The sequence below is a fragment of the Haematobia irritans genome, chromosome 3 (genome assembly GCF_050003625.1).
Source record: "Haematobia irritans isolate KBUSLIRL chromosome 3, ASM5000362v1, whole genome shotgun sequence".
NCBI lineage: Eukaryota > Metazoa > Arthropoda > Insecta > Diptera > Muscidae > Haematobia > Haematobia irritans.
In genome coordinates, this window is record NC_134399.1 from 214,502,168 (window position 1) to 214,516,270 (window position 14,103).

The window sequence follows — 14,103 nt, forward strand, 5'->3', positions numbered from 1 at the left end:
TGGTTGAAATCGGTTCAGAATTAGATATAGCTCCCATATATATGTTTTTCTGATTTCGACAAAAATGGTCAAACTTTTGCGAAATTTCCTTAAAATTGCTTCAGATTTAAATGTTTCCAATATTTTTTTTGCTAACATAGTGTTCCACCCTAGTACATTAGCCGACTTAAATTTTGAGTCTATAGATTTTGTAGAAGTCTATCAAATTCTGTCAAGATCGCGTTATATTTAAATGTATAAATGTATGCATTTGGACAAACCTTTATATATAGCCTCCCAACACATTTGAGGGATGTGATATGGTATCGAAAATTTAGATCTACAAAGTGGTACAGGGTATAATATAGTCGGCCCCGCCCGACTTTAGACTTTCCTTACTTGTTTTTTTTTCTATACACTCAAAAAAAAGTGAACTCACTATTTCACTAAAGCCAAATTAACTATATTTTTATATTTGGTGAAAGTTTGATTTACTCTAATAATTTTTTGCGTACGTTAGTTAAATGAACTAAAGACGGAGAAAAATTATACACAAGTCAAGGACAGAGATTTACTAAATTCCTATATGTCATAAAATAGTTCATTATTTCCTCAAATTTGTAAATTTTACTACAAAAGCGTCCATTGTGAACTTCGTACGTCACTAAAGACATTCTTGCAATTTTGAACTCCAATTTTTTCCTTGTAATACTGTTTAGTTAAAAATTTCTAAAAATATTCAAAATTTTCTAAAATTAATCAAAAGTTTTCTTCCTGGTGGGTTCACTGTTTTTTCAGTGTAGAGACTTTGGTCATAGTTTTATTTCTATGGAAAATTTATCCAACATTTTATTTCTATAGAAACTTTGGTCATAATTTTATTTCTGCGGAAAATTTAGTCAAACTTTCGGATAATTTTATTTCTGTAGAACCTTTTGTCATAATTTTATTTCTATAGACAATTTTATCAAAATTTTATTCCTATCGAAAATTTTGACAAAATTTTATTTCTATAGAAAATGTTATCAAAATTTTATTTCTATAGAAACTTTTATCATAATTTTACTTCTTCGGAAAATTTTGTCGAAAATTTATTTTTATAGCAAATTTTGTCTAAATTTTATTTCTATAAAAAATTTTGTGAAAATTTTATTTATATAGAAAATATTGTCAAAATGTTATTTCTATAGAAAATTTTGTCAAAATTTTATTTCTTTTATAGAAAATTTTGTTAACATTTTATTTCTATAGAAAATTTTGTAAAAATTTAATTTCTATAAAAAAAAATTTTGTCAAAATTTTACTTCTATAGAAAATTGTATCAAATTTAATTTCTATAGAAAATGTTGTCAAAATTTATTTCTATAGAAAATTTTGTCCAATTTTTTTTTTGTAGTGTAAAAATTACAAATTAGTGTTAAATTAAAAAATCATAAAAATTAATGTATTTTTCTTCTGTATATTTACAAAACAACAAAAATAGTTCCTACTACCATTTGGCCATTACATACCATACACCCAAACTCAATAGAATACTCAAATAATGGAATTTTCTTCCATCACTAACACCAGTATTGTAGTAAAAACTATAATTAAAAGATTGATTGTTGGTAACAATCCAATTGTTGTAGTATGAAACATTTGTATAGACACCAGGATAACCAGGTTGGGCACAACTATAACCCCACGAAACAATTCCGGCCAAATAACCATTGCACACCAATGGACCACCAGAATCCCCTTGACATGCGTCAACACCTCCAGTAGTCATATAACCAGCACATATCATACCAGTGGTTATATTACCATAATTGATATCACATGTTGCATAGCCTACTATGGGGACAGTGGCTTCCATAAGGATACCAGAGACTATGTCCTGTAAATTATTTCAAAAGCAAATACAATTAATTTTAGAGTTTCCACTTTCATTTGAATGATGTTAACTTACAGTATTCAAACTGGTTTTACCCCATCCAGAAACTGTACAAGATGTTCCATTCGGTTCGGCCATATTATTCAATGGTATAGCTTTCACTGTGGGCCAAGACCATGGAATATAACCATTAATCATGAACATGGCTACATCATTTACCATGGTATCCAAATTGAATCCTATGTGTACAGCTATTTGTAGAACATCGTATTGTAAGGTGTACGGAGGGATTTGATATAAATAGGCTGAACCCATAACCAAAGTAAATTCACCGGGATTACGATAGGACATGGGACTAACATTTTGACTGAAAAAAAAACAATATAGGTTAGACAATATAGTTCACAAGTTTTATGATATTGCTGTATACTGTAATATCAAATAGAGTATTCCCTCATAGCTTTTTTTAAGGCCAACATTTTATTATAACATTTTGTCAAAATTTTATTTTTATAGAAAATTTTCTCAACATTTTATTTCTATACAAAATTTTTTGAAAATTTTATTTCTGTAAAAAATTGTGAAAAGGAATATTTTTCAAAATATACTAAAACATCAAGGATCTAACAAACAGGTATGAACGCATAAGATACACTATAAAAATCGTCAACTGTGATGTAAAAAGGAAACAAAATCTTTGAAAGTATTTATTAGAGCTATTTTTTGATGTTTTGCAACAAGAGTAAAATTAATTACTTGAAGAAAAACAAAAAAAAAAATAAAAACCTCTAAATTGTAAATAGTTTGAAGTCAGCTCCTTCATCTGAAGATGGTAATAATTATGTTATAATAACTCATACTTACTTAAGAATACAATGAGCCGCTGTTACCACAACACGTTGTGAAATGACTGATCCTCCACATATATGACCATAGCCATACATTTCTACTTCATAGACTTTAAGACGCACCGACACCTGCCATGGTGCCGATTGTATTGAGATTGCTTGGCCGCCTATAATTTTGGGATCCTTTTCAACTTTCTTCGTTGGGACATGTGCTGAAATAAACGGCATTTTTAATATATGTACATAGTTGCAAAGGAAATGTTTTAGAGTTTCTCTTTAAAAGAAAACTTATCGACGATTTTTACTTAAATATTTCTTTGAAATTTTGAGTTTATAGCAAGGAAACCGCTAAAAAGTGACTTCAAAAGAGTCACTCGCAATAAAGGTTGACAAATACACGCGAAAAATATCATTTTGTTTCATTTTTATTGTTAATTAGATCTAATTTCATCACCGAATATCACACCTTGAAATTGAGTGCATACTTTTAGGCGATACATGTATCCGCGTGACAACAATTTTTTTTTTTACTTTAAGGAAAATTTGCCTTACTTCAAAGACAGACAACTTTAGCGGAGAAATGAAAATTTCAAAGATATGTGCCCTAAACTGAATGAAAATAAATTTTTAGATTATACTAAATAATCTTTTAATTAAAATTTTATTATTAAAAAAAATGTTTGCTTAGCGTTGTGAAAATTGTCTGTTTTAAAATTTATGTTGCTTAATTTTTCATATTAAATCAATATTATTTTCAATGCATGATATTAAAGAATGTGCAACATAAATATTAGGATGCGCAATTAACAAAATATTAAGGAGAAATTTCCTTAAAATAACGATTATAGTTTATAATCTTTGCTTCAAATTTTTGTTCATTAAATCCCTTCGTTAAAGTCGCATGTCTTTGTACTGAGGCAAATTATCTTAACGTAAAGAAACACATTTTTGATTTAGAGAAATCGCCCCTGAATTAACACAACTATTGAATCTTTAGACTTAAGAAGCCGCATCTTTTGCTCGGAATCAGTACCAGATTCATTGGATCCAAGTAAACTTTTTTTGAGTGTACATTAACAACAACAACTATTTGTGCCAAGTTTCAAGTGGATAGTTTGTTTCATTCGGAAATTAGCTTAATTTCAACAGACGGGCGGACGGATATCGCTAGATCGACTCAGACACAACCCAAAACATATATACTTTATGAGGTCTCAGACCAATATTTCGTTGTGTTATAAAAGGAATGAAAAAGTTAATATATCCATTTCAGTGTATTCGCAAAAAATCATTATCACGCATACTAGGTTTGGGATCAATCACTATGACTTAGATGGCAGTTCATTTACTTAAATAGCAGTTCATTTACGAAATAGTTGTCTGGCATGGAGACTGAGACAAAGATAATTGAGTATAACAAGATTAAGCATTGTGCTCTTATAAAGAGAAAACAAATGTCAAGGTGTAGAGGGCTATGAGAAAAAAATTGTTTTATTTGTCAATTTTTTCCAAAGCAGCTCTGCCCAGGAATAAATTTAAACGGCAATATTCACATAAAACCATAATGAATATTCGCTTTAATATACACATACGTTTTATTTTAATTTTCTACAATCGTTTTGGTATTGCTTTTGTGGGATTTTATTCAGAAATTTATGAAAAACACAAATGTTATGATATTTTCCGACGCAAACGGCAGTACATTTGAGAGACACGTCGACGCAAACTTCATGATATTTTGTTGGCAGAGTCCTCTGGTGCTTCAGTTTTGCTATGACAAGACTGCATCTTCTTCTCAATTATCTTTGACTGAGACATAACCACGGTTGCCACAGTTGGTATATAATTCTACCATAAATGGTAGATTTTTTACTGTTTGTTAGATTGGTAGAATTCTTTATGTCTTGGTAGATTCTGCAAAATGTTCCTCTCCAACTTTCTATACACCGAAAAAAAAGTTTACTATTTTTTATGAAAAATGAACTAACCCATAGTAAGAATGACCATGATTTGGCGCCAAAGATTTTTTTCATCTAGATAAGTTCATGATTTTCTTATAAATTAGTTCATGAATTGCATCGTATTTTAGTTCATTATTACTATGCTGTGAGAAGAATATACGTAAACTCATTCAAAATATTCCTGCTATCCGGAAAAATGAACAATTTTTTGGGAAACCTGTATTACGAAATTGGTTTGAAATAAACTGTTTGTCAGTATAATTTCCAAAAAAAGTAGAGAAATTGAGGAATCAAAGGTACAACAAGCCTGTATACAACTAAGAAATTTTTCGTACAAAACAAGTCAATTTTCTATAACCACCAGCATTTTATTTCAAAAAATTATTATTATATTACACAAAACTATGGCTTATGATATACAATAAAGGAAATATTTTTATTCGTACGTTGGATGCAGTTACTTGTCGGTAGTTAGTAATTGCTTCTTCAAAGGAGTAATATTCTATGTTATTAGGACTAAATTAATTAATTTAAATTTCCATGTTTTCTATCCATATGAAAGATATATGTGGCATAAGTTGCTATATTCATTGAATTGTTGTCCAATTTCATCGATTTTGGCTAACTTTTGTTGGGCGGATTTGTCTTATAAGCATCTGAAATTGCAAAGTTATATAAAATATAAGAAAAATATTATCAAATTCTATAGTTCATATTGATTTTTAACTTACGGTTTTCAAGAGTATTTCCTAGAGCCAATAAGGATATCAGCTTAGTTAGTATTAAACAGTAAGAATATTCAAAAAAATTACCATTACAAGACCTGTCTACCTGCAAGAGAAAATAATTATTTTTAATAAATTGAAATTTTGGTTTTATTAAAATATCGATTTTGGCTAACTTTTGTTGGGCGGATTTGTCTTATAAGCATCTGAAATTGCAAAGTTATATAAAATATAAGAAAAATATTATCAAATTCTATAGTTCGTATTGATTTTTAACTTACGGTTTTCAAGAGTATTTCCTAGAGCCAATAAGGATATCAGCTTAGTTAGTATTAAACAGTAAGAATATTCAAAAAAATTACCATTACAAGACCTGTCTACCTGCAAGAGAAAATAATTATTTTTAATAAATTGAAATTTTGGTTTTATTAAAAACGGACAAAATACGGTATATAGAAAAACTTACCACATTGAAAAATCCATCCAGTATGTACATTATTGGAATCATATCCATGGACTAATGGGACGTTTTTGAAATTATTCTCAGAATATATTTGAAATAAAAAATATTATAAAATTAGACATAATTTCCACTTGTCAGTATAGCATTTAGTATTTAAGGAGGATATTAAGTTCGAGTTTAGAGGCTAAAATCGCAATTTTCATGATAAGTTTTATTTAATAATCGATTATACAAAAATAATCTTTATAAAAAACTTGGTTTGGGCTATTCTCCATCAAGTTATATTTAAATTTGTATCGAAGACTTATAATCTTATATTTTTCTTAGTGATTTATTTTTAATTTTAGCGACTAAACTCGAACTTAGTACTCACCTGTAGGAATTGTCGTAACATAAAAAATATAGATTGAAAAAAATGGTTGCATCTCCAACCTGTGATCCAGATGTAGAATAAATATAGATCGTCCTAATACCACTCATGTTGTATATTTTTATGTAAATCAATTAAAAATCCGCACTAATTTTAAACTGTTAACAGAAATATACAGTTCCTTAATCTGTTATTTGTTTTTATCAATAAAAAGCGTTTTTGATTTCTCTAACATCACATCATTCACTTTTCAGTTTCTAAAATGTTTCGAAATAAATGTATTTTCATTAATAAACACCAATACCGCACGTACAATTTTGCAAAATTAAATACACGTGTGCACTTCATATATACATCAACAGAACTGAATGCAGCAATAAAACTCAAAGACACAAATAGCCATAAAGGATACATACCTGACGTAAAGAAAAACAACTCCACACACACACACACGATCCCTTTCTGATCTCGCTATTGCAAGAAAACAACTCTCACCACAAAAGATACCAACAACACACAATGAACATTCAATTGTCTCTAGAATCAAAACAACCAACAACAGCATAAATGACGCAATAACAAAAAAAAAAACAATCATACAAGATATACACAAAATGTCTCTAAAAACTCCCTCACATGATGCAATGATTTCTCACTTCATTTTCCAGTACCACGTTTATTGATTAGTTGGAATTCTATCTATAAGTTAAGGTAAAATATATACCAAATTTATGAGGAATCTATAAAAAATGATATACACCCGGCAAGGATTATATTAACTACTTTTTATTCTACTTTATCTAAAATTTTCAGTGTGAGGAAAAACACTTCACTTTATAATAAAAAGGGGAATAATCTGTAGGTAGTCATAATACGAATCAGTAATGTCTTTAAGTTAATTTTTACAACAAATTTTTTTTCCATACAAAATTTTTTCTAGTAAATTGTCCACATTTCGTAGTAAGATTTTTATATTGCCCATGTATTTTTATAATAGAATCAACGATGCATTAACTACTGTGTTGGAAATTTATTTAAGGAAAAATCCTTTCCATTTCGTAGTTAGTGAACTAAAAATCATATACTGAATTTTTATAAGTTTTCCTTTAGCGAAGTTAATTTTCGTTGTGGTTACGAAAAATGAACTATATTACAGTAAATTTGTTGAACTATGTGAAAGTTAAAATGGTCCTTAAATTTACAAGACACTTTTTTTTCTGTGTAGAAATAAAATTTTGACAAAATTTTGTATAAAAATAAAATATTGACAAAATTGTCTACAGAAATAAAATTTTGCATATAACTAAAATTTTGACAAAATTCTCTATAAAATTACAATTTTGACAAAATTTTCTATAAAATTAAAATTTTGTATAAAATTAAAGTTTTGACAAAATTATGTATAAAAATAAAATTTTGACAAAATTATGTATAAAAAAATTTTTTGACATAGTTTTATATAAAAATAAAATTTTGACAAAATTTTCTATAAAATTAAAATTTTGACAAAATTTTCTATAAATATAAAATTTTGACAAAATTTTCTATAAAAATAAAATTTTGACAAACTGTTCTATAAAAATAAAGTTTAGATAATATTTTCTATAAAAATAAAATTTTGACAAAACTTTTTGTAGAAATAAACTTTGAAAAAAAAATTCTACAGAAATAAAAATTTGAGAAAATTTTCTATAAAAATAAAACTTTGACAAAATATTCTATAAAAATAAAATTTTGACAAAATTTTCTATAAAAATAAAATTTTGACTAAATTTTCTATAAAAATAAAATTTTGACTAAATTTTCTACAGAAATAAACTTTTGATAAAATTTTTTATAAAAATAAAATTTTGACAAAAATTTCTATGTAAGTAATAAAAATTAGTGATGTACAACAAATTTTAAAATAATTCATGTCAATAAAATATATGTATATTAAAAGTTATAGAGCTAAATAATTACAAACTGTCCTAATTAAAAAAACTGATTAAGCCTTAGGACGACGTTTTAAATCGGCTAAACGTAAAGCTTCCAAAGACTCCAGTTCCTTACGTAATTTTCTATAAAAATAAAATGAATGAGAAAATGTTCTATAATAATAAAGTTTAGATAAAATTTTCTATAAAAATAAATTTTTGACAAAACTTTCTATAGAAATAAACTTAAAAAAAAATTCTATAGAAATAAAATTTTGACAAAGTTTTCTATAAAAATAAAATTTTGACAAAATGTTCTATAAAAATAAAATTTTGACAAAAGTTTCTATAAAAATAAAATTTTGACAAAATTTTCTATAAAAATAAAATGTAGACAAAATTTTGTAGAGAAATAAAATTTTGTACAAAAATAAAATTTTGACAAAATTTTCTATAAAATTAAAGTTTTGACAAAATTATGTGTCAAAATAAAATTTTGACAAAATTTTGTATAAAATAAAATTTTGACAAAGTTTTATATAAAAATAAAATTTTGACAGTTTTTTATAAAAATAAAATTTTGACAAAATTTTCTATAAAATTAAAATTTTGTTAACATTTTCTATAAAAATAAAATTTTGAGAAAAATTTCTATAAAATTAAAATTTTGACAAAATTTTTTATAAAAATAAAATTTTGACAAAATAAAAAAATTAATCTAATTATACAATTATTATTCGAGCTTTATGGACAGATATAGATTAAGGAACATGGTTAATAGAGCCATTGAAAAGAAAACGCCAGATACAAATCTATACACGCCTGGACTGTACGTGTTTCGGTTCGGGCGAATGAACCTTTCCACAGCCTTTAGTATAGATCTGGCTGGGAGAGATAACTCAATTTTGGGCCCTTTATGCTAACTCCTTATGGAGAAAACATTTGGGAAATTTCCTCTTACAAATTGAATCATCTTTTCTCCCACTGTACATCATCTTTTCATATAACTTACAAGTCCCTCAATCTTATTTTTATTTCGTTTTGTTACATAGTAATGCAACAACACGAAATTTATTTTTAGAAAGCTAATTTGTTAGAATTCACCTAAGTGGTGAACAGTCGAACAATGCTTATTGTTTCTACAGTCAACTACAACATATGACAATTAACAGAAACTGGTTTCCAGGATACAACAACAATTCTAACGCGTACATTAGTCGTGTTTTTCCTAGTTTTACGACGGGCTCACCGTTGCTTATTATATTACATGTTAGCCTGATACCGAAACAGGCAATTGACGTCCAAATGCATTATATCTAATTATACAATTATTATTCGAGCTTTATGGACAGATATAGATTAAGGAACATGGTTAATAGAGCCATTGAAAAGAAAACGCCAGATACAAATCTATACACGCCTGGTTCGGGCGAATGAACCTTTCCACAGCCTTTAGTATAGATCTGGCTGGGAGAGATAACTCAATTTTGGGCCCTTTATGCTAACTCCTTATGGAGAAAACATTTGGGAAATTTCCTCTTACAAATTGAATCATCTTTTCTCCCACTGTACATCATCTTTTCATATAACTTACAAGTCCCTTAATCTTATTTTTATTTCTTATTTTTATTTCGTACTACGTAATTTCTATAAAAATAAAGTTTACATAAAATTCTCTATAAATGTTTCTAAAATTTTCTACAGAAATAAAATTTTGATAAAATTTTGTATAAAAATAAAATTTTGACAAAATTTTCTATAGAATTAAAGTTTTGACAAAATTATGTGTAAAAATAAAATTTTGACAAAATTTTGTATAAAATAAAATTTTGACAAAGTTTTATATAAAATAAAATTTTGACAAAGTTTTATATAAAAATAAAATTTTGACAAAATTTTCTATAAAAATTAAATTTTAACAAAATTTTCTATAAAAATTAAATTTTGACAACATTTTCTATAAAAATAAAATTTTGACAAAATTTTCTATAAAAATAAAATTTTGACAGAATAATAAAATAAAATAAAAAGTTTTTTATAAAAATAAAATTTTGACAAAATTTTCTATAAAATTAAAATTTTGGCAAAATTTTCTATAAAATTAAAATTTTGACAAAATTTTCTATAAAATTAAAATTTTGACAACATTTTGTATAATAATAAAATTGTGACAAAATAATAACATTTTTGACAAAATTTTCTGTAAAAATAAAATGTTGACAAAATTTTCTATAAAACTAAAATGTTGACAAAATTTTCTATAAAATTAAAATTTTGACAGCATTTTGTATAATAATAAAATTGTGACAAAATAATAAAATTTTTGACAAAACATTAATTTTTGACAAAATTTTCTATAAAAATAAAATTTTGAACAAAATTTTCTATAAAACTAAAATGTTGACAAAATTTTCTATAAAAATAAAATTTTGACAAAATAATAAAATTTTTGACAAAAAATTAATTTTTAACAAAATTTTCTATAAAAATAATGTTTTGACAAAATTTTCTATAAAAATAAAATTTTGACAATAAAAAGATTTTTTTGTTTGGAAGTTTTGGTTCGAGTGGCAACAGTTGACATAACTCCAACCCAGACTACACTATATATGACTAAGGCTCTTCTGTGTTTAAATCACTAAGACTTCGTTGTACAGTTCAATCACTGAAACTACTATCACTGAGCCTGCAATCTGCAGATCAATCACAAATTGTGTTTGAATCACTGTAACATTCAACTATTGAGACTTGGATCTACAATTCAATCGCTAGGCATTACTCGAACACGGATTATATATTACGAAATCACGGAGCTATGTTATATGGAAAATATTACTGTTTACGATCATCTTAAAATTCACACCGATATTCTTTGTCGTTCATTTAACACCGATCATATTGTCAACGTAGCAAGTTCTCATTAAGGAGAATCTTCTTCAAACAGAACTTACATGTTGCCTTTACATCTGTATAAAAGGCTAAGCCTAATAACACCGAAATCAATAACTTCGAATACATTATTCTCAAAACAGTCTTATTTTTTCCTCGATATATAAGTAATTTTCGTTTGTAGAATTTTTGCGAATATTTAAATTTGTCCACTTCTTTTACCGTAAAGGGACCTACTGAGTTTCGTATCATTTACCCATTCCCTGAAAAAAACACACATATAATTCCAATGTTAAACATTTTCCAAATGCGTAATGCAAGAAGGTAGCAGAGACGTCCTATCATATGATAACAAAGATCGACAAAACTATGATATCTTATCTAATTTACGATATTTCCAATGGGGTGTACCTAAATATCAAAGGGATTATGATAAATTCTCAAACGAAATCAATTTTAAATTTACCCCATAATAGGTTGAAGGTGACCACAAAATGAAATGGGACAAGTCATCGAACACCTCAGCTCGATGAGCAATTAAAAAGAAGCTATTAGATTTTATAGTATACGCCAAGAAAAAAGTATTCCCAGTAACATTTTTTTTTGGATTATTCTATTTTTAAAAAATAATTTTAAAACATAAAAAAATACCATAGCCAATTACCCATTTTCCTAAGCATAAGTTTTCTAGACTCGCCAGTCTGGCTAACTAAGGATTTTTATAGAAAAAGTTTAAATCAAATTCACAGAATAATTTTTTTTTATAGAATAACTTCAATTCAGCCTGACTGAGTAACGTTTTTTATACAATACAAAATTAATTCAACCTTAATGAATAACATCTTTTATACAAAAAACTTTAATTCAGCCTTGCTGAATAACGTTTTTCAAGCGTTTATTCCGCCTGGCAGAATAACGTTTTTCTAAGAAAAATTTTTTTCCGCCTGGCTGAATAACGCCATAGAAAAACTTTAATTTAGCCCGGCTGAATAACGTTTTTCATAGAAAAACTTTAATTCCGCCTGGCTGAATAACGTTTTTCATAAAAAACTTTAATTCAGCCTGGCTGAATAACGTTTTTCGTAGAAAAACTGTAATTCAGCCTGGCTGAATAACGTTTTTCATAGAAAAAACTGTAATTTCGCTTGGCTGAATAAAGTTTTCATAGAAAAACTTTAATTCCGCCTGACTGAATAACGTTTTTCATAGAAAAATTTTTATTCAGCCTGGCTGAATAACGTTTTTCATAGAAAAACTTTAATTCAGTCTGGCTGAATAACGTCATTGAAAAACTTTAATTCCGCCTGTCTGAATAACGTTTTTCATATAAAAATTTTAATTCAGCCTGGATGAATAACGTTTTTAATAGAAAAACTTTAATTCCGCCTGCCTGAATAACGTTAAAAAATTAATTCCGCCTGGCTGAATAACGTTTTTCATAGAAAAACTTTAATTCCGCCTGGCTGAATAATGTTTTTCATAGAAAACCTTTAATTCAGCCTGGCTGAATAACGTTTTTCTAAGAAAATAGAAGATAGTAAAAGATAGAACAAATTTTATTCCGCTTGGCTGAATAACGTTTTTCTAAGAAAAACTTTTATTCCGCCTGCCTGAATAACGTTTTTCATAGAAAAAATTTAATTCCGTCTGGCTGAATAACGTTTTTCATAGAAAAACTCTAATTCAGCCTGGCTGAATAACGTTTTTCCAAGAAAAAAAATTAATTCCGCCCGGCTGAATAACGTTTTTCACAGAAAAACTTTAATTCAGCCTTTTTGAATAACGTTTTTCATATAAAAATTTTAATTCAACCTGGCTGAATAAAGGTTTTATACCCTCCACCATAGGATGGGGGTATATTAACTTTTCCATTCCGTTTGTAACACATCGAAATATTGCTCTAAGACCCCATAAAGTGTATATATTCTGGGTCGTGGTGAAATTCTGAGTCGATCGAAGCTTGTCCGTCCGTCCGTCTGTTCACGCTAACTTCCAAACGAAACAAGCTATCGACTTGAAACTTGCCACAAGTAGTTGTTATTGATGTAGGTCGAATGTTATTGCAAATGGGCCATATCGTTTCAGTTTTACGTATAGCCCCCATATAAACCGATCCCCCGTTTTGGCTTGCGGAGCCTTTAATAGAACCAAATTTCATCCGATTCGGTTGAAATTTGGTACATGGTGTTGGTATATGGTCTTTAACAAGCATGAAAAAATTGGTCCATATCGGTTCATAATTATATATAGCCGCCATATAAACCGATCCCCAGATTTGACCTCCGGAGCCTCTTGGAGGAGCAAATTTCATCCGATCCGGCTGAAATTTGGTACATGGTGTTGGTATATAGTCTCCAACAACCATGCAAAAATTGGTCCACAACGGTTCATAATTATATATAGCCCCCATATAAACCGATCCTCAGATTTGACCTCCGGAGCCTCTTGGAGGAGCAAATTTCATCCGATCCGGCTGAAATTTGGTACATGGTGTTGGTATATAGTCTCTAACAACCATGCAAAAATTAGTCCAAATCGGTTCATAATCAGAGAATGAAGCCGCCGAGTTGCGCCGCCGATTTTAGCCGCCGCCGACTAGTTTTTACCAGTCGAAGCCGTCGCCGAATTTGTCGACTCATCTCGACTCAAAGTTAGCCGCCAATTAATCAAAAATATTGATTTGAATCAGAAAAAATTATTAATAATGGTTGCATTTTTTGCCAAAATGTTTAACTTTCCGTCCAAAATCCGTCCGTATCAAGTTCCTATAATAATTCTGCAAAAATTTGGCTCAGAACATTTGAATAAAATGTAAATGTGATTGTAAGATAAGTTGTACAACTAATCTCATTACCATTCAGATAACATCAAATTGATTTTATTATGGATAATTGTCCGCCGCCGATAAGACAAATTTATATCGGCTTAGCCGTCAAGCCGCCACCGCCGGAGGCAAAAAAATAGTATCAGCCGCCGCCGACAAAAATGGGTCGGCTTCATTCTCTGTTCATAATTATATTTAGCCCCCATATAAACCGATCCCCAGATTTGGCTTGCTGAGCCTCTAAGAGAACCA

General features: G+C 28.1%; 1 protein-coding gene across 1 annotated transcript; it reads right to left on the reverse strand.

Annotated features, from left to right (window-relative positions):
- Positions 1 to 1,396: 1,396 nt before the first annotated feature.
- LOC142229703 (trypsin delta-like) lies at positions 1,397 to 11,272 on the reverse strand. Its single transcript, XM_075300278.1, has 4 exons — positions 11,090 to 11,272; positions 2,720 to 2,915; positions 1,931 to 2,222; positions 1,397 to 1,858 (listed from the first exon to the last, which is right to left on the reverse strand). Exons 1-4 carry the CDS (start codon positions 11,154 to 11,156, stop codon positions 1,469 to 1,471), a joined length of 945 nt encoding a protein of 314 aa, XP_075156393.1. The 5' UTR covers positions 11,157 to 11,272; the 3' UTR covers positions 1,397 to 1,468.
- Between the last annotated feature and the right edge of the window lie 2,831 nt (positions 11,273 to 14,103).

What these genes read in the sequence shown, in the direction of transcription:
- LOC142229703 (XM_075300278.1), bottom strand. Translation starts at nt 11,156, where the DNA reads ATGTATTCGAAGTTATTGATTTCGGTGTTATTAGGCTTAGCCTTTTAT. An exon ending in TACAGATGTAAAGGCAACAT is followed by an intron (nt 2,916 to 11,089) that starts GTAAGTTCTGTT and finishes CGTTTATTTCAG; the next exon opens with CACATGTCCCAACGAAGAAA. An exon ending in GTAAAACCAGTTTGAATACT is followed by an intron (nt 1,859 to 1,930) that starts GTAAGTTAACAT and finishes AATAATTTACAG; the next exon opens with GACATAGTCTCTGGTATCCT.